Raw genomic sequence first — 17,364 nt, forward strand, 5'->3', positions numbered from 1 at the left:
CCGGCAGGCCCCGCCGCCATTGGCTCGAAGCCACGTCGGTCATTCGGCGAACCTCCTGGCCGGCACCTCCCCCACCGGAAGGAAAAATCACGCTGAAGGGTGGGCGGGCTTTAAGCGACCCCGCTCCAGGGAGTTACCCGTTCACGGAAAGGGGTACCTCCCACCGCAACCTTTGGGGTCCTGGGGTGGGAGGGAGCGGTCTCTGCTCTGGGCTTTAGTTCTCCAGTTCGTACAGACCGGCTGGGGTGCATCAGAGGGGAAATGGAGGCAGCACCGGTGTGTTGACACAAGACTCGGGCCCCCTGTAGGGAGAACCCCCTCAATGTTGGGCTTTCCCTCCAAAAACTGCAAGTGCTGACCCAGTCCCGTCTGGGGAGCTTCGCCTGCCAAGTTTTTAGGTACTAAGTGCGAATCCCATCCACTGCGACTCTGACTGTATAAAAGAACATTCTTGGCGTTAGAAGCGAAGGAAGCATGTTGTTTCAGAATAAAGGGCAGACCATCCCACGGAACAGCGACCGCCAAGCTTCGCTGACATAGGAGTGTGTATAACCTGTAAGACACCTTCTACATCGTTTCCTCGCCTATAAAACGGGGGTTTTATAGACCTACCTCCCAGAGTGTGAGAATGAAGCATGCGGAAGGAGCCTCACCCAGACCTAGCGGAGTAAGGGGGCAAATATGTCTGCTACTTCACTTAAACGCAGACATTGCTGCTGCCGTTGGGTTTCTCACATCACCTGTCAGGGAAGACAGTCCTGGAGCAGCCTGGCGCTGAACCTAGACCTGGGGACCAAACCTCGGAGATGCCCCTGGGTGACACCAGGTAAGGAGGCAGGGGTGTGGCCCTGAGACCGCCCTCAAGGGCCAGGGGTTGTGTTTGTAGACTTCAGCTCAGCTCCATCCAGGCCACACTGAGTGAAGGCCTTCCTACTCTGCACCACACACAGCTCTGGGTGGCAACTGTCAGCGTAACAGTGTCTGCCCTGCAAGAACCTAAAACCCAGTACGAGAAGAATTTCCTCAGTCAATCATTATTGATTTTAGTACTTCTTGGAGGCCTGGTGGTGCAGTGGTTAAGAGCTTGGCTGCTAACCAAAAGGCCGGCAGTTCAAATCCACCAGCCGCTCTTTGGAAACCCTATGGGGCGCTATGAGTCGGAAATCGACTCGACAGCAATGGGTTATGGTTTACAGATGTTTAAATAGAACTATAAAAAACGCAGCATTTGAAAAACAGTGAACGAAACTGGAAACAATAAAATACGGAATCATCCATCCAAGTAGCGTTGGGAAACAATCTGCTTGCGGAAACGCTGGTGGTATGCTCATGTCCTGTGAAGGCTTTCTGGTGGAGTGGGTAGTCAAGGTAACAGGTTCCTACGTTCTGGGACGAGCCAGGCACGCTGGCGGGAGAAACTCAGACAAGGGCTGATAACATCATTACCAGCTGCCCAAATTACCCACCTTAAAACCTCTGAACGGGGCTCAACATCTGTCTGAGAAGGATCCTTTTATTGTTAAATACAGTTTTTGAAACTGTTGCCTGTTTTTGGTTACTTGTTACTGGAAGCTCAGTGGGCTTCGAGCTCTTTGGAGGAGGACCACAATCTCTAACAGCAGACCTTCACTGGCCCACAGATGCCAGGTCCCAGCCTTAGTCCTGGTGCCCGGCAGGTACCCCTGTGCCAACCAGCCCTGGTCAAAGGGCAGTGAGCGTGCCTACCTTGATCTGTCCGAAGCCGATGGTGATGGTGGCAGCAGAGATGAAGCCTTTGATGACAGGGCAGGAAATGAAATCCAGCAGGAACCCTGGCCAGCCAGGAAGGAATACCGAGCTGGTCCCCAGCTCCTCCAGGTCCACGGGACACGGGGTGGATGTGGGACTGGGCAGGGTGGTGTGGGCCGGATTGGGGGACAGAGGCTGCAGCCAAGAACTTGGCAAGTGAGGCACCCTGCTTGGACTGTTTCTGGAGAGCGGGAGAGAGACTAGGGTCTGAGGCCCTGGGTACTGCTCTGAGTGTCTTGGCCTCTGAACACAGGCCAGAGCCTGCTCCGGGGCAGGGCTGGGGGCTAAGGGCACCCCTTTCCCCCCCGCAACCCGGGGACGTAGGATGCATCAGGGAGTGCTGAGGTCAAGGATATCACCAGGAGGCAGGCGCCTAGGTACCAGGAAGAGCAGACTTGAAGCCCCTCCCACCGCGGCAGGAAAGCCGAGCCTTACCCAGACGCAGGAACCCCATGGCTAGCTGGATACAGCCTGACAGAAAGGCCAGCAGCACGGCGTAGGCGGGCTCATGGAAGGTGTAGAAGGAGACCAGGAGGGACATGATGGCCGTGGGGCCCAGAGTCACATCCCGGGAGGTGCCCAGGAAGAAATACACGAAGCACCCCATGAAGGCAGAGTAGAGGCCGTACTGTGAGGGAGAGACAGCAGTGAGCAGCCAGGGGGCTTTGAGCAGCAGAGGGAGCTCCCCCCCACCAGGTGTGTCCAGTGGTGGCCCTGTTGGGACCCACCCTCTCTTATCCACGTGCGGGCCACCCTGAGTGACCAGATGCCTTTCCTCTTCTCCCACCCAACTGGGTCTTGGGTACCTGTGACCACAGAGTGGGAGGGGGTTGGTGCTGACTGTGGGGAGCGTGAGGGTCTGCGTGCTCGTGCCTGAGTCTGATAGTACGAGAGCGTGCTCTGAAGGCCACTGGGTTGTGCGGGCCCCACGTGGGCACTCAGAATAGGTCGGGGCCAGGGTGTAGGAAGCAGCCGGAAGAGGGCTGTGGACCTGCCCAAAGGAGATTCCGACTGAAAAGACTGTGAACCCCGGGGGATTGGAAACCTGGGGTGCACCTCTAGTCTGGACTTGAGTTGTGAGCCGGGAGTGGGGCCAGGCTGTCGGGAGGGAACATGCTGGCGCCAGGCAGAGCCTCACCTGGGGTGGGAGTCCGGCCACCTCGGCATAGGCCAGCGCCTGTGGAATGACCGTGAGCCCGACCGAGAGCCCCGCGATGAAGTCCATCTTCAGCCACTGCCCAGAGTAGTCGGGGAGCCAGGCCAGGATGGGCAGCCGCCTCTGCAGGGCTGCCGCCGAGCAGCAGCCCGCCTGCCCTGCCATGCCAGAGCCTGGGGACCTGGGCTTGCCCAGAGCCTGCACGGAGGAGGACATCCCTGGGGACGGAGACGCAGGCCGGCCGTCAGGAAGAGTCAGGAGGGGCCCTATGGGTCTCCCCTCCCCCAGGGGGTCCGATCCAGAAGGGTTCTTTCCTCTGGGCCGTGCTCATCTGAGAAATGAGGTCTTCAAGCTGTGTAAAGTGGTCCCACGACACAGAGGGGCCCTCGACCAAAGGCGGGTGACTGCCTTGCCCCCTCATCACGCATCCCCTGCCCAAACCCTAGTGGCCTTCCTCCCTCCCAAAAACCCCCAATAAATGATTTCTTAATAAGAAGCCTAAAGACTAATTCGGCTCACCGACTGCCTCCCAGGAGAGTATGTTTCCGTTTTTTCCCTCCTCCCCAGGGAGTTTTTTCAACAGAAATGTTACCGTGGTGAAAAATACACGCAACAAAACATACGCCATCTCAACAATTTCTGCCTGTACAATTCAGTGACACTGGTTGCATTCTTCAAGCGGTGGACCTATTCTTGCTATCCTTTTTCAAATCATTCCAGCACCGTTAACAAAACCCCAATGCTTCCCGGGAGATTTAACAGCGCGCCGCGCAGAGAAGCGGGGTCTGGCCGGCGGGGGCGGGGGTGGAGGAGTTGGGGGGCCGGAGGAGCTTCCAGGTTTTCCAAGTGCGCACAGCGCGGCGCCGCGCACTACGGCGGACTGCGGCGCTGGAGGTGGGGGGACGCTCATTCGGAAGCCTCGCTTACCCGCCCCCACCTGTAGCATTCCCATCCCCGGAGGGGCCCCAGAGGTTCTAGTAGGTTCTGGGAGAACGTCAGAGGCTCTCCATTAACTCAAGTGCAGCATCCTTTGGGGTCCTGACGCCCCCCCCACAAAAGCGGCCCCAGGCCCCAATCGCCCCAAGCAAGAGGACAGAACGCACCCCCACAGATGTCACTGCCCGCCGTCGAAGGCCGGGGAGCCCGCGCCGGCGGAGGCCCCCGGCCCAAGCAAGACCGAGGGCAGTGAAGACCCGGGTGGACACGCGATGGGGTGACCGCGGGAGGCGCCCTGGGATCCTGCGCCCCAGGATCCCGCACCCCGGAACTCTGCTCCCCGGGACCCCGCTCGCCGGGACCCTGCATCCTAGGACCCCTCGCCGGCCGCCCTCCGGACCCCTCGGTCGCCGTCAGCCCCTGGCCCGGGCCGCTCTCTGCCCCCCGGCAGCACACTCACCGGCCACCACAGCGCGGGGTCTCCTGTCCTCGCCGCAGCCGGGTCCGCAGGATCCGCAGGATCCGCAGGGGGCGGGCCCGGGGCGGGGCCAGACGGGGCGGGATCTGGATCCCGCGTGACCGGGGCGGGGCCGGGCCCAAGCCAGCCCGAGGACCTGCTGCTGCCGCCACCATGCACCGGCCCCGGCCAGCCTGTTGCACGCTGCTGCTCGTCCTGGGGCTGTGCTCAGCGCACAGGGCGCGCGGCCGGAACGTGCTGCTGATCCTCGGTGAGTGTCGCCCGCGCGAACCCGCCGCGGTCCGGCACTGCCCTCGTGTGGCCACCTCTCCTTGCCCCATAACTGGCCACTCTCCCCGTCCCCACCAATGGTCAGTGCCGACCCCGGGTGCCCTGCAACCCCCACAGTCATCCCCTCCCCCAGATCCCCTCCCTGCTGCCCCAGGCTCTACATGGCTGCCTCCTTAGAGGAGAGGCAGGGGCGCCCTCCTACTGGGCAGCAGCTGGAGGGGACTCCCAGCATCAGCACCCCCGCTCGGCCCCTGCTCTGATCCAGAGCTCCCATCCGTACCCAGAGCAGCCAGGGTGACACTGTGGGCCCCGCGCAGAAGGCTCCAGGTAACTACACACCCCAGAGGGGGAGCCATCAGGGGGCCTGGTGCCCAGGTCCCCAGAGATGGCGGGGCACCCAGGCTCCCATCTCCCCCCAGTGGTGGTAACCCCCTAATTTGCCTTCTCATTTCAGACCCCAGAGCGCTCCATGTCAGAGTGCCGTCCTTCTGGCCAAGGCCACAGCCCCCACCCCACTCACCTCCCTCAGCCCCAGCCCCCCAGAACCCCAAGTTCCTCAGCACTTGCTGCTCACAGGACTTCCGGTTTGGGTGGCGGAGCCAGCTGGTGACTGCCCAGCCCGGATTCTTTCCGGTTTTGAGGTCTGGCGCCCGGCCAGACCCAGGCTTCTGATTAGCAACCCTGACATTGTGGTCTCTGGGAGAGAGGTTCCGCCAATCGCAACACAGACAGCTCCCCACCAGCGAAGGGTTCCGGCCACGCCCCTACCGCCAGCGATGCGGGTGGGGTCCACACAAGGAGGCGTTCCTGCGTGGCCTGGGCCTGGTTCTGGATCCTCCCTGACCTGGGACATGCAGCCCTGGTTCAAATCCGTGGCCAACTGCTAAGACACCCTGCACGGGTTAGGAGAAGGGCGGCATTTCCTCCTGGGCCTGCGGCAGCCTGCTGTCCCCACAGGGTAACCCTGGCACCCCTGTCCGATTCTCCCAGAGGCTCAGGGACCAGTGGCCGGCGGGGGGAGGGTGAGCTCTGTTCAAGGACAGCTCCAGGCCCCTGTGTTGTTCTCTGAGGGAGTTGGGGCAGGGGCTGCCCCTGGGGTTCCCACTGGCTTTTTCTGGGGTGTGCTGAGCTCCTCGACTCCAGGGAAAAGGGAAGAAGCTTGGTGGATTTGCAAGAGGCCGAGACCCAGCCCCGGCTCCCCACTGCCCAGCTACGTGACCTCTCTGGGCCTCAGTTGCTTCCTGCAGGGCGAGGGGGTGGGAGCAGACAGGCTTCAGTGTCTCTTTAGCCACCAGATGGGACAGGTGCTCCAGTGGGAGGCAGTGGACGGACGCATGCTTGAGGGTGGACCCTCAGGTGGCCCTCAGCAGGGCTCTGCCGGCCAGAGGGCCTCACACGGATTATACAGGGCTCAGGATTGCTCAGGGCTGTGCTTCATCCGCTCATACAGCCACCACCTGATAACAGGCCAGCCCGTGTATCATGCCCACCAGAGCGTCATGCCTGCCAGGAGTCAGGCCCACCTGAGTATCATGCCCACCTGGGTGTCATACCCACCCGAGTGTCAGGCCTGCCAGGTACCATGCCCACCCAGGAGTCATGCCCACCTGAGTATCATGCCCACTCAGGTGTCATGCCCACCCAGGTATCATGGCTATCTGAGTAGCGTGCCCACCCAGGTACCATGCCCATCTGAGTATCATGCCCACCCGGGTGTCATGCACTCCCAGATGTCATGCCCACCTGAGTATCATGCCCACCCGGGTGTCCTGCCCTCCCAGATGTCCTGCCCTCCCAGGTGTCTTGTCCTCCCAGGTGTCTTGCCCTCCCAGATGTCATGCCCTCCCAGATGTCATGCCCACCCAGGCATCATTGACCCAAGTACCTTCCCCAGGGCCCTAGTCTCCCTCACCCCCACATGCTGCTCTCCCAGTCCCCACCTCATTCTCTCTCTCCTCACCCTCCTCAGCGGATGATGGAGGCTTTGAGAGCGGCGCATACAACAACAGCGCCATCGCCACCCCACACCTGGACGCCTTGGCCCACCGCAGCCTGATCTTCCGCAATGCCTTCACCTCCGTCAGCAGCTGCTCTCCCAGCCGGGCCAGCCTCCTCACTGGCCTGCCCCAGGTGAGGACAGGTGGAGGGCAGGAGGAGGAGGGGGAGGGCCCCTGACGCAGGGGAATGGGAGACAGGACCCGGGCCCAGGCCTGTGCGTGAGTTGCCCCTCCCTGATCTCCCTGGGGATGCCTCCCGCCTTCCCTCCCCACCCAGGCCCATGCCCGGCAGCACCTCAGCACAGTGTGGTCAACAGAAGCCTCAGGGTGGAAGCTCGGTGGGACCGTCAGAGTGCAAGCCAGGGAGTCCCCATGTCCACCATGGACCCTGGCTTCTCCGCTCTGTGTGGCCCTGAGCACATAACTTCCCTCCCTGAGCCTCAGTTTCTTCAGCTGTAAAACGGGTATCATTATAACACCTCCCTCGTAGGAGTGTTGACGGGCATTGAGTGAGTTAATACCATATCTCTGTAGTGCCTGGCATGCTCACTAAGTATTAACTCACGTGGGGTTTGGTTGTTTTATATGCATAAGTATTTCTTTTACGATATAAAGAAACTAGTTAGTAAAAGGGGCCTGGTACCGTGTTTTTGACCCTACAACGTGTGATCGTGATAGAAAACTTAGCACAAATGAGCGAAAAGAAAGTAAAGGCGCCTATGACTGTAGCGGACACCTTTCTGCTCTGTGCTCTCTGCTGCTGATGACTTCCTTTCATGGGAAGGACCTGGGGGCTGTCGGGCAAGGAGCTGGGAGGCCAAGACAATCTCCTAAAGTCGAATCAGGGAGCCAGGGAAGGCCCCTTCTCTGCTGAGCCGTGGGGAGGGCAGGACGAGGTGGGCAGGGCCTCACAGAGCGAGCCTGTGCCACAGCACCAGCAGGGCATGTACGGCCTGCACCAGGACGTCCATCACTTCAACTCCTTCGACAAGGTGCGAAGCCTGCCGCTGCTGCTCAGCCGGGCCGGCGTTCACACGGGTGAGGCGCTCTGGGACCTGAGGACGGGCAGCCCCTCCCCACCCCCACTGAGGCCAGGCCAGGCCCTGGCCGGGGGTGCCTTGTCCTGACGTCACCTGCTCTGAGCACCTGGCTGGGCTGAGGGTCCATGAGAACCAGGCACCTGGATGCCTTAGGGTGGCCGGAGCCGGGCCTAGGATCTGGTGGTGGAGGAGGGAAGCGGGAGGCTGAAGGGCACCCTGGACAGGCTCTCTGCCCGCCCTGCCCCAGGCATCATTGGGAAAAAGCACGTGGGGCCCGAGGCAGTGTACCCGTTTGACTTCGCCTACACGGAGGAGAACAGCTCTGTCCTCCAAGTGGGCCGGAACATCACCAGGATGAAGCTGCTGGTCCGGAAATTCCTGAAGTCACAGGACCACAGGTGGGTCGGCCCTGCCCCCTCACTCACACATGCAGACCTGGTGCCAGGCAACCACTGACCCACAGCCACAGTCTTCAGCAGGGGCTCCTGGAGTCCCCAGAGAGCTGGAGTAGAAGGTTCCAGGTGCTCAAACTAATCTGGTCAGAGGAAGAGAGGACATGGGGCCATGGGGGTCATGGACACTTAGGATGTAGGCAAAGCTGAGAGGTGGGCTACTCCCTAAAGGATGGGGGTCCCCAGAGTAGGAGGTCAAAGCACTCATCAGCTGGGTGGTTGACCAGCTGACTTGGACCCACACCTCAGTCCCTTTCCTCCACCCGCAACCCCTTTCCTCACCTGCAGGCCCCTTTCCTCCACCCACAACACCTTTCCTCACCCCCAGCCCCCTTTCTTCCACCCCAGGCCCCTTTCCTCACCTACGGGCCCCTTTCCTCCACCCCAGGCCCCTTTCCTCCACCCCCAGCCCCCTTTCCTCCACCCCAGGCCCCTTTCCTCACCTACAGGCCCCTTTCCTCCACCCCAGCCCCCTTTCCTCCACCCCAGGCCCCTTTCCTCCACCCCAGGCCCTTTTCCTCACCTACAGGCCCCTTTCCTCCACCCCAGCCCCCTTTCCTCCATCCCAGGCCCCTTTTCTCCACCCCAGGCCCCTTTCCTCACCTACAGGCCCCTTTCCTCTATTTGCAGGCCCTTCTTCCTCTACGTTGCTTTCCATGACCCCCACCGCTGCGGACACTCACAGCCCCAGTATGGGGCCTTCTGTGAGAAGTTTGGCAATGGGGAGAGTGGCATGGGGCACATCCCAGACTGGACCCCCCAGACCTACGACCCCCAGGACGTGCAGGTAGGAGAGGCCCCATGCCGTATTCCCAAGGCCCCTGTGCCTGTGCAATCCTGGGAACCCCTGCTTACCCCCACCCCGCCCCGTGCTCACAGCCTTTGGCCCACTAACTTTATCCAGAAGAAGCCCCCTCCCTGAGCAATCCCTAAACCAGTGGCATCACTGGGGGGATGTGGACCGCACCGGGTAACACTGTCGGGGGGGTGACGCCAAAATGACTGCCTGTAAATTTCTGTGCAGTATTTTAGCAGAAATTTACTACATTTTATAAAAATATCTCTGTAGTTAGATAAAACACCAAAAAATACTTTTTATAATCCTAGCTTATGTGTATCGGTATACCTGTGAGGCTGAATCTCTATGCTAATTTACTTCCTGAACATTGTAATGGGCTCCTGTCAGAGCTGTCGTTCTAACCCAATTACGATGAAGCTGTGAATCACGTGGCTTCGTCTGCCCGTGTTGCAGGCACGCTGTTTTCTTTGCCACGCGTGTTTTTGTAGTCTATAGGTACAAGTTTGTGGCGATTAGTATTTGTGAACCTCTATCAATAACTATTTTGAGAATGAATTAGTAATTAAAAGAAAAAAAGGAGTGATGTACAAGAACTGTGATTTACAAGTAACGTCGGTACAAAAAACGTTAGTCAGGATCCTGTGTGGTCTGGTACCGGAGAAGGTCCGTGGGGGGAGGGTGACAGCAAGCCTAGTGACGTCACCTCCGGGACCCCTTTCCCCTCTGTGCTCGCGGCCCCCGCCCCAGCCTGACGTGACTTCAGCATGTGAGAAGAGCCCCTCTGAGTGAGTTGGATCCAGGTCCCGTCCCTGGGGCCGGCAGAGGGACGTGTGATAACTGAAAGGTTGTGGGTGTTCTGGGCTGATCCGTTCCCAGGGAGGAAGTGGTTTCAGGCCACAGGAAGAAGGCTGGCACCTCGTCTCCTCCCCCAGTTCCAGGCTGGGCACCCAGTCGTGTCTCCTCTCACCTTGGCCTCCCACCTACCTGCCTCCCCAGGTGCCTTACTTCATCCCAGACACCCCGGCCGCCCGAGCCGACCTGGCTGCGCAGTACACCACCATCGGCCGCATGGACCAAGGTGGGCGCCAGGAAGCTGGGTGGTAGGAGTGGATGTATTGTTCGGAGGTGGGCCACCATTCACCCCATTGTGGGGGTTGTATTTATCCATGTGGGTGCCGTTCATTCTTGGGGACCTGCAAAGGGGGTGGGCCAAGTCTCACCCTGTTAGCTTCATGGAACAGACGTGAGATCCCAGAAAGCACAGAAACCAGTATAGGGTGGTGACAGCTGCGTGGGGACTGCGCGGAAGTGCCGGCGAGAGATCAGAGTCCCTGGAGGGGAGGAGTCGGGTGGAGGCCCGCGCAAGGCCTGCTCGGGGTGGGGAGGTGGGTGAGGGACCCAGACTGGTGGGAAAGACAGTAGAGTAAGGACGACAATGGGGAGGACAACGGGATGGGAAGGATGGCAAGGTGTGGAGGATGACAGGGAGGACAGTGGGGCAGGGAGGATGGCGGGGAGGACGGTGCGGTAGGGAGGACGGTGGGGCGGGGAGGGCAATGGGGTGAGGAGGACGGTGGGGTGGGGAGACAGTGAGGAGGATGGTGGGATGGGGGGACAGTGGGGTCAGGAGGATAGTGGGGCGGGGAGGACGGTGGGGCGGGGAGGACGGTGGGGAGGACAGTAGGGAGGACGGTGGGGCAGGGAGGACGGTGGGGCGGGGAGGACGGTGGGGAGGACGGTGGGGAGGACGGTGGGGTGGGGAGGACGGTGGGGCGGGGAGGACGGTGGGGAGGACGGTGGGGAGGACAGTGGGGTGGCGAGGACGGTGGGGCAGGGGGACGGTGGGGAGGACAGTGGGGTAGGGAGGACGGTGAGGTGGGGAGGTCAACAGCATGGGAAGGATGGCAAGGTGTGGAGGATGACAGGGAGGATGGTGGGGTGAGAAGGACAGTGGGGAGGGCGGTGGGGTGGGGAGAACAGTGCGGTGGGGAGGAAGGTAGGCAGGGAGGACAGCAGGGACTTTTAAGGAGATGACAGTGCAGGGTCCCGGGACAGGAGGAAGAAGGCGTGAGCATGCAGCGCTCTGTTGCCTCCGCCACGTCCGTGCTGAGCCCTGCTTCCCCACCCGCCTGCAGGGATAGGCCTGGTGCTCCAGGAGCTGCAGGGAGCCGGTGTCCTGAATGATACCCTGGTGATCTTCACATCTGACAATGGGGTCCCCTTCCCCAGCGGCAGGACCAACCTATACTGGCCGGGCACAGCAGAGCCGTTGCTGGTGTCGTCCCCCAAGCACCCGCGCCGCTGGGGCCAGGTCAGCGAGGCCTACGTGAGCCTCCTAGGTACGGCTCTGTCTGTCTTAGCCCGGGGGGGGGGGACGGAGCTGACAGTTAACGGACCACGTGTGCACCAGACAGTGGACAGCGCTGTGCGCCCAGTATCTTCTGTGGTTTTCACACCACCTGGGCGAGGAAGGGACGGTCTTCCCCATTTCACAGGTGAAAAATATGAGGCTCAGAGAGGTGCATCAGTTGTCCTGGGTTACACAGCCTATACACGCAGAGCTAAGATCTAGCCTGGGTCCCATAGCTTGTACACACAGAGCTAGGGTCTAGCCTGGTCTCACAGCCTATACACACAGAGCTAGGGTCTAACTTGGCTGTCTTAGTCATCTAGTGCTGCTGTAACAGAAATACCACAGGTGGATAGCTTTAACAAAGAGAAATTTATTTTCTCTCAGTCCAGTAGGCTACAAGTCCAAATTCAGGGCATCAGCTCCAGGGGAAGGCTTTCTCTTCTCTGTCGGCTCTGGAGGAAGGTCCTTGTCATCAGTTTTCCCTGGGTCTGGGAGCATCGCAGTGCAGGAAGCTCAAGGTCGAAAGGACGGGCTCTGCTCCTGGCACTGCTTTCTCGGTGGTATGAGGTTCCCGTGTATTTCTGCTCACTTCTCTCTTTCATATCTCGAAAGAAATTGACTTAAGACACCATCTAATCTTTTAGACCTCATCAGTATAACTGCCACTAATCTATCTTATTAAGTCATAGTGATAGTATTTACAACACATAAGGAAATCATATCAGATTACAAAACGGTACAGTCATACATACTGGGAATCATGACCTAGCCAAGTTAACAGATATTTTGGGGGGACACAATTCCATCCATGACACTGGGTCTCATAGCTTGTACACACAGAGCTAGGGTCTGGCCTGATCTCACAGCTTGTACTCACAGAGCTAGGGTCTAGCCTGGGTCTCACAGCTTGCACACACACAGCTAGGGTCTAGCCTGGGTCTCAGAGCTTGTACATGCAGAGCTAAGGTCTAGCCTGGTCTCACAGCTTGTACTCACAGAGCTAGGGTCTAGCCTGGGTCTCACAGCTTGTACGCACAGAGGGTCTAGCCTGGGTCTCACAGCTTGTACATGCAGAGCTAGGGTCTAGCCTGGTCTCACCGCTTGTACACGCAGAGCTAGGGTCTAGCCTGGGTCTCACAGCTTGTGCATGCAGAGCTAGGGTCTAGCCTGGTCTCACCGCTTGTACACGCAGAGCTAGGGTCTAGCCTGGGTCTCACAGCTTGTGCACACAGCTAGGGTCTAGCCTGGGTCTCGCTGCCTTTTCCACTCCACCAGTGGTGCTCGAACGCTGGCCCACATCCGAGGCACCAGGAGGGCTTGTTAAATCCAGACTGCAAGCCCTACCTCAGAGGCTCTGACTGAGCAGATCCGGGGCGGGCTGAGAATCTGCATTTCTTACAAGCCCTTGGGTGAGGCTGCTGCTGTCCTGGGATGCTCTGAGAACCCCTGCACTCATTGTGGTGCCTCCCCAAGGACCCTACACCTTGAAGAAGGCCTAGGGTGTCTCTTCCCACCTGACAGATGAGCAGATGAAACTCAGAGCATGGGCAGACTGTGAGCAGCCCGGGGTGAACCCCTGGGTGGGGCACACGTGTCCTCTGTGGGCCAGGGCCCAGTCTCCCTTTGGCCCCAAAGCATAAAGCCAGGGAGCCCTGTGGTCACACCACAGAACAAGACCAGGTGAGCCTTCCCCACAGGGGGACTTCCTCACTGAAAGGCCCCTGAGGTGACCGAGTTCTCTTGTTGTATGATTAAAGGTGTCATGGTGTGTGGGTTTCCTAGGACTTCAGTAACAAAGCACCACAGACTGAATGGCTTATAAGAACAGACACGTATTGTCCCAGAGTTGTGGAAGCCAGGAGTCAGCCGTGTTGGTTCCTCCCGGGGCTCCGATCTGCTCCTCCCTCTCGCAGCTTCTGGGGGCTCCAGGCGTTCCTCGGCTGCAGCTGCAGCGTCACAGGGCGTCCTTCCTCTGTCCTCTGTCTGTTTCTTCTCTTTTATGAGGACGTCGGTCATCCTGGCCTAGGACTCATTCTGCTCTAGGATGGAGCCCTGGGGGCGCAGTGGTAAAGAGCTCGGCTGCTAACCAAAAGGTCGGCAGTATGAACCTACCAGCCGCTCCTTGGAAACACTATGGGGCAGTTCTGCTGTGTTCTGTAGGGTCGCTATGAGTCCGAATCGACTCGACAGCAGTGGGCTTGGCTTTTGTTTTCTACTCTTGGAAGACCTCATGTCAACCTAACTGGTGACGTCGTCAAAGACGTTATTTCCAAACGAGGTCACGTTCACAGGTACTAGCAGTTAGGACTTCCACGTGTCTTTTGGGGGACACAGTTCGATCTATAACCCATGGCCCAGAGAAATGGTGTGAGGAGGTGTTGGGCCCGCAGCAGAACCTCCTGTTGGGAGGCCCAGCATCTTTCCGCAGTGGCTTAGATCAGTCCTTCTGAAGGTAGGTGAGTGCCCTGGAAGGCCCTGCCATGCTGAGACGCCGCTTCCCTTCCAGATCTGACCCCCACCATCTTGGACTGGTTCTCCATTCCCTATCCCAGCTATACCATTTTCGGCTCAAAGACCGTGCAGCTCACTGGGCGGTCCCTCCTGCCGGCGCTGGAGTCAGAGCCCCCCTGGACCACCGTCTTTGGCAGCCAGAGCCTCCATGAGGTCACCATGTCCTACCCCATGCGCTCTGTGTACCACCAGAACTTCCACCTGGTGCACAACCTCAACTTCAAGATGCCCTTCCCCGTCGACCAGGACTTCTATGTCTCCCCGACGTTCCAGGACCTGCTGAACCGCACCAGGGCGGGCCAGCCCACGGGCTGGTACAAGGACCTCCATCACTACTACTACCGGGAGCGCTGGGAGCTCTATGACCGGGGCCAGGACCCCCACGAGACTCAGAACCTGGCTGCTGACCCACGCTATGCCCAGCTTCTGGAAGTGCTCAAGACCCAGCTGGCCAAGTGGCAGTGGGAGACCCACGACCCCTGGGTGTGTGCTCCTGATGGGGTCCTTGAGGAGAAGCTCTCTCCCCAGTGCCAGCCACTCCACAATGAGCTGTGAGTGTCCACGCTGGCACGTGCCCCACCCCTCCCAACACCGTCCTTTGGCCAGCAGGCCGTCTCGGCTGGTGATGGGTAGCAGAGGCAGCTCCGTGACGCTTGCCATCCTTCCTACCACTGCCTTGGGGAGCAGAGCAGAGCGTGTGCCCGGCCCCTTCCCCCTCCCCAGCGTGCTGCCACCATGTAGGGGACACCATTGTCCTTGAGTCCTTGCCATGTCCCAGCACAGGAATGCTAGGAAGGACCTGGGACGGGGCGGGGTCCTGGCCCACGACAAGGTAAGGATGCTCAGGACAAGGGAGTCTTGTTTTCTTGTTTTCTGGGAGTGAGCAGGGGACCTGCTTTGGAGCCCACAGATATTTCTGAGCCTTCACCATGAAGAGGGAAGCCTCCATGCCTTGGGGGTGGCGGGCTGGTCCCGACCGCGCTCGACATGGGAACACGGCTGCTTGATTTTAATCAGCCTCGGGACTTGAGGATGCCTCTGAAAGATACTCGGGCTTGTTTATGCTTCGTTTTGTCCCACGTCAAGTTCTTGACCCCAGTGCTGGGTTCATGCTAACCCACCAATTCACTGCAGGTCCCTAAGTGGCGACTATAATTTTATGGACAAAGCTCGCCCTTCCTTTTGAAGAGCCGAAGGATGGAAACGCCACCACCGAGAGTAGAACATTCCCACCCTCTGGCTTGGTTTAGTTCTACTTGGACAAGCACCAGTGTCTATGACACAGAAATTTCTTCTAGAATGTTCCATACCTACCCTGCCTCTACCTACCATGGAAGCTTTACTGGAAACTCGACAAGTGGAGGCTCTCTCCCTAGAGTGGGTGGGATCCCACCACCCTGCCCTCCCCATCAACTGCATGCTGGGGGTAGATGGGGAGAAGGCAGCAGGCCACAGGATTGTAAAAACTCTTTATTTTAGCAAATATATAGAATTTCATTTTCTGAACTTGGTTATGATGATACCCACCTGAACACTAGAGCCCCTTCCTTTGGTGGGCACTGCTATCAAAAGAGCATTCGGTCCATGAGGGTCCCAGGAGGTGAGGAAGAAGGCCGGGAGGTGGAAGAAGGATGCTTTGCGCCAGGAGGGCTGAGGTGCAGGAAGAATGGTTGGCACTTGCACAGAGGTGTCTGAGCCGGGTATCTCAGGATGCCCACACGGCGCTCCAGGGCCCGGGGCTGTGGCCACCAAGCCCAGACCCACTTCAGATATTATTTCCATCACTTGGAAACTGTATTTACAGGTAAGCACTCCAGTCTCTATAAACTAGAGTTACAGAGGCACTTCCCAGCCATTGGGAGCTGGGAAGAGTCAGCCAGGGTAACGGTCAGAATGGGTTTGTCCTCTGCTGCGGGCAGGGCGTGGGGCCTCGCGGGCACAGGGCTGCCGGACCACAGCTCCACAGATTTGAACAAGCCCTTTGACACGTTGAAATGTGAAATGAAGGTGCAGCCTCCGCGGAGCTGGAGCAAGCAGGCAGGCTGCAAAAAGGCAGATAGATATCCGGAGACACGCCTGGGGCTTCCTGTGCTGGGAGACGCGCCCAGAAAGGCGCACGGGTCTCTGGTCTGATGGTTCCAAACCCTGGTGAGGGTGGAGAGGGCTCACACAGACCAGTGAGCAGATGTGAGAGGCTGCCCCGTGGGAGAACAGTACCAGAGTCCGAGGTCAGACCCCAGAGGAGAGGGAGCCAGCGCCCACAGTGGGGTCTGCACTGACAGGGACACAGAGGCCCCCCTGCCCCTCCACGGGCATCAGCGGGGGCTCTGCTCTGTCCACACGATCTTCTTCTGCTCGTCCGCAATGGCCACTCGGGCACCGCTGAGCAAGGTGTCCAGGTCGCTCCAGCCGTCGGGGGCCAGGCTGCTGTACAGACAGGGTGCCTTGTCCAGGTCCCCCTCCTCCTGCCTGGCCGCCTCCAGCAGCTGCTCCTCTGATGTGCCGAGCCGCTGCAGGGCCTTCCTGCAATGGGGAGCGGGCAGGGCGGGCTTGGAGGAGCAGAGCCCAGGAAGGCGGCCACAGCTGGGCCCCAGGCCAGAGGTGCAGACACCAGAGCATGTGCCCACGCCCTGGCCACACCTCGAGGGAGAGACCACGGGACATGTCACCTGGGCCCCAAATGACATTCCCCCGATGGGGGAGGGTCTGGTTTATGACCTTCAACCCCAAGTGCCACACACGAAGGGAGGCCGTCTGGGTTTGTCCTCAGATGTAAACCGTTGTCAGCATTGCTTTGGTCCCCAGCTAGCACGGATTAGAACGCGGTAACCACATGCACTCTGGCGATGTGCAGCCCCCTAGAAGTTTCCTTGGTCGAGTTAGGGTGGTCCAGGTTTCACCCCCGCAGCTGTGCCCAGGGCTGCTTCCCGGGAGTGAGGGGAACCTTTGTCCAGGGAGCTGTGGCTAACTGCCCTGCTGGCACCTTCAGGGGCCAGAGCAGAGAGTTCCTGGGAACCAGAACAGGCCCCCAGGTCCATGGGTGGGGCCTTAGGGGTGCTCAGGGACCTGGTCCCAGGTCTGCTGCTCGGTGGCAGTAGAGGCACCCACCTGAGCCTCTTGGCTGTCTTCTCGTTGGTGGAGATGTGGAGGATGATGGGGAAAATCTCCCTGCTGTGCAGGGCGCGGACACTGGCCAGCCCCAAGTCCAGGAGGCCGTGCGTGCCCTGGGGGTGGGAGGGAGGAAGTGAGCCATGGCCTTGGGCAGGGCGGTGCGCGAAGGGAGCCCCACACCCCTAGCTGAACATGAATGGCGAGTGGGAGGGGAGTTGGGGATTCTTTAGCTGCTTTATACATGGAGCAAGGAGCATCTTAGGTTCCGTTGTTTGATTTTTCACCTGGAAATTCCAGGAATTGCAAGCCCCGGTGTGGGACTGAGGTGTGCGCCCTAGGGGTGCAGTGGTTAGGAGCTCAGCTGCGAACCAAAAAGGTCAGCAGTTTGAATACACCAGCTGCTCCTTGGAAACCCTATGAGGCAGTTCTGCTCTGTCCTATCAGGTTACTATTATGAGTCAGAATCGACTCGA

At 59.4% G+C, this 17,364-nt stretch overlaps 3 protein-coding genes across 3 annotated transcripts in view; 1 reads left to right on the top strand and 2 right to left on the bottom strand.

The window, feature by feature from the left end:
* SLC26A11 (solute carrier family 26 member 11) overlaps positions 1 to 4,384 on the bottom strand; it is a 25,596-nt gene extending 21,212 nt beyond the window's left edge. The window contains exons 1-4 of the mRNA XM_004374098.2: positions 4,341 to 4,384; positions 2,927 to 3,162; positions 2,224 to 2,416; positions 1,726 to 1,811 (exon numbers count right to left, since the gene is read on the bottom strand). Of these exons, the coding sequence (XP_004374155.1) occupies positions 1,726 to 1,811; positions 2,224 to 2,416; positions 2,927 to 3,160 (513 nt within the window). The 5' untranslated portion in view covers positions 3,161 to 3,162; positions 4,341 to 4,384. The remainder of the gene's footprint in view (positions 1 to 1,725; positions 1,812 to 2,223; positions 2,417 to 2,926; positions 3,163 to 4,340) is intronic.
* A 127-nt stretch (positions 4,385 to 4,511) lies between these two features.
* SGSH (N-sulfoglucosamine sulfohydrolase) lies at positions 4,512 to 15,205 on the top strand. The gene is made up of 13 exons (XM_023729166.1): positions 4,512 to 4,637; positions 4,762 to 4,904; positions 5,083 to 5,212; positions 5,586 to 5,650; positions 6,096 to 6,205; positions 6,598 to 6,758; positions 7,558 to 7,663; positions 7,913 to 8,063; positions 8,748 to 8,904; positions 9,913 to 9,994; positions 11,052 to 11,255; positions 13,776 to 14,331; positions 14,915 to 15,205. Exons 1-13 carry the CDS (start codon positions 4,512 to 4,514, stop codon positions 14,964 to 14,966), a joined length of 2,043 nt encoding a protein of 680 aa, XP_023584934.1. The 3' UTR covers positions 14,967 to 15,205.
* Positions 15,206 to 16,069: 864 nt separating this feature from the next.
* The window catches only part of CARD14 (caspase recruitment domain family member 14), a 48,328-nt gene continuing 47,033 nt past the window's right edge, over positions 16,070 to 17,364 (bottom strand). Inside the window, exons 20-21 of the mRNA XM_004374099.2 lie at positions 16,889 to 17,004; positions 16,070 to 16,303 (exon numbers count right to left, since the gene is read on the bottom strand). Of these exons, the coding sequence (XP_004374156.1) occupies positions 16,096 to 16,303; positions 16,889 to 17,004 (324 nt within the window). The 3' untranslated portion in view covers positions 16,070 to 16,095. The remainder of the gene's footprint in view (positions 16,304 to 16,888; positions 17,005 to 17,364) is intronic.

This window comes from Trichechus manatus, unplaced genomic scaffold (genome assembly GCF_000243295.1).
Source record: "Trichechus manatus latirostris isolate Lorelei unplaced genomic scaffold, TriManLat1.0 scaffold00028, whole genome shotgun sequence".
In the NCBI taxonomy this organism is placed as follows: domain Eukaryota; kingdom Metazoa; phylum Chordata; class Mammalia; order Sirenia; family Trichechidae; genus Trichechus; species Trichechus manatus.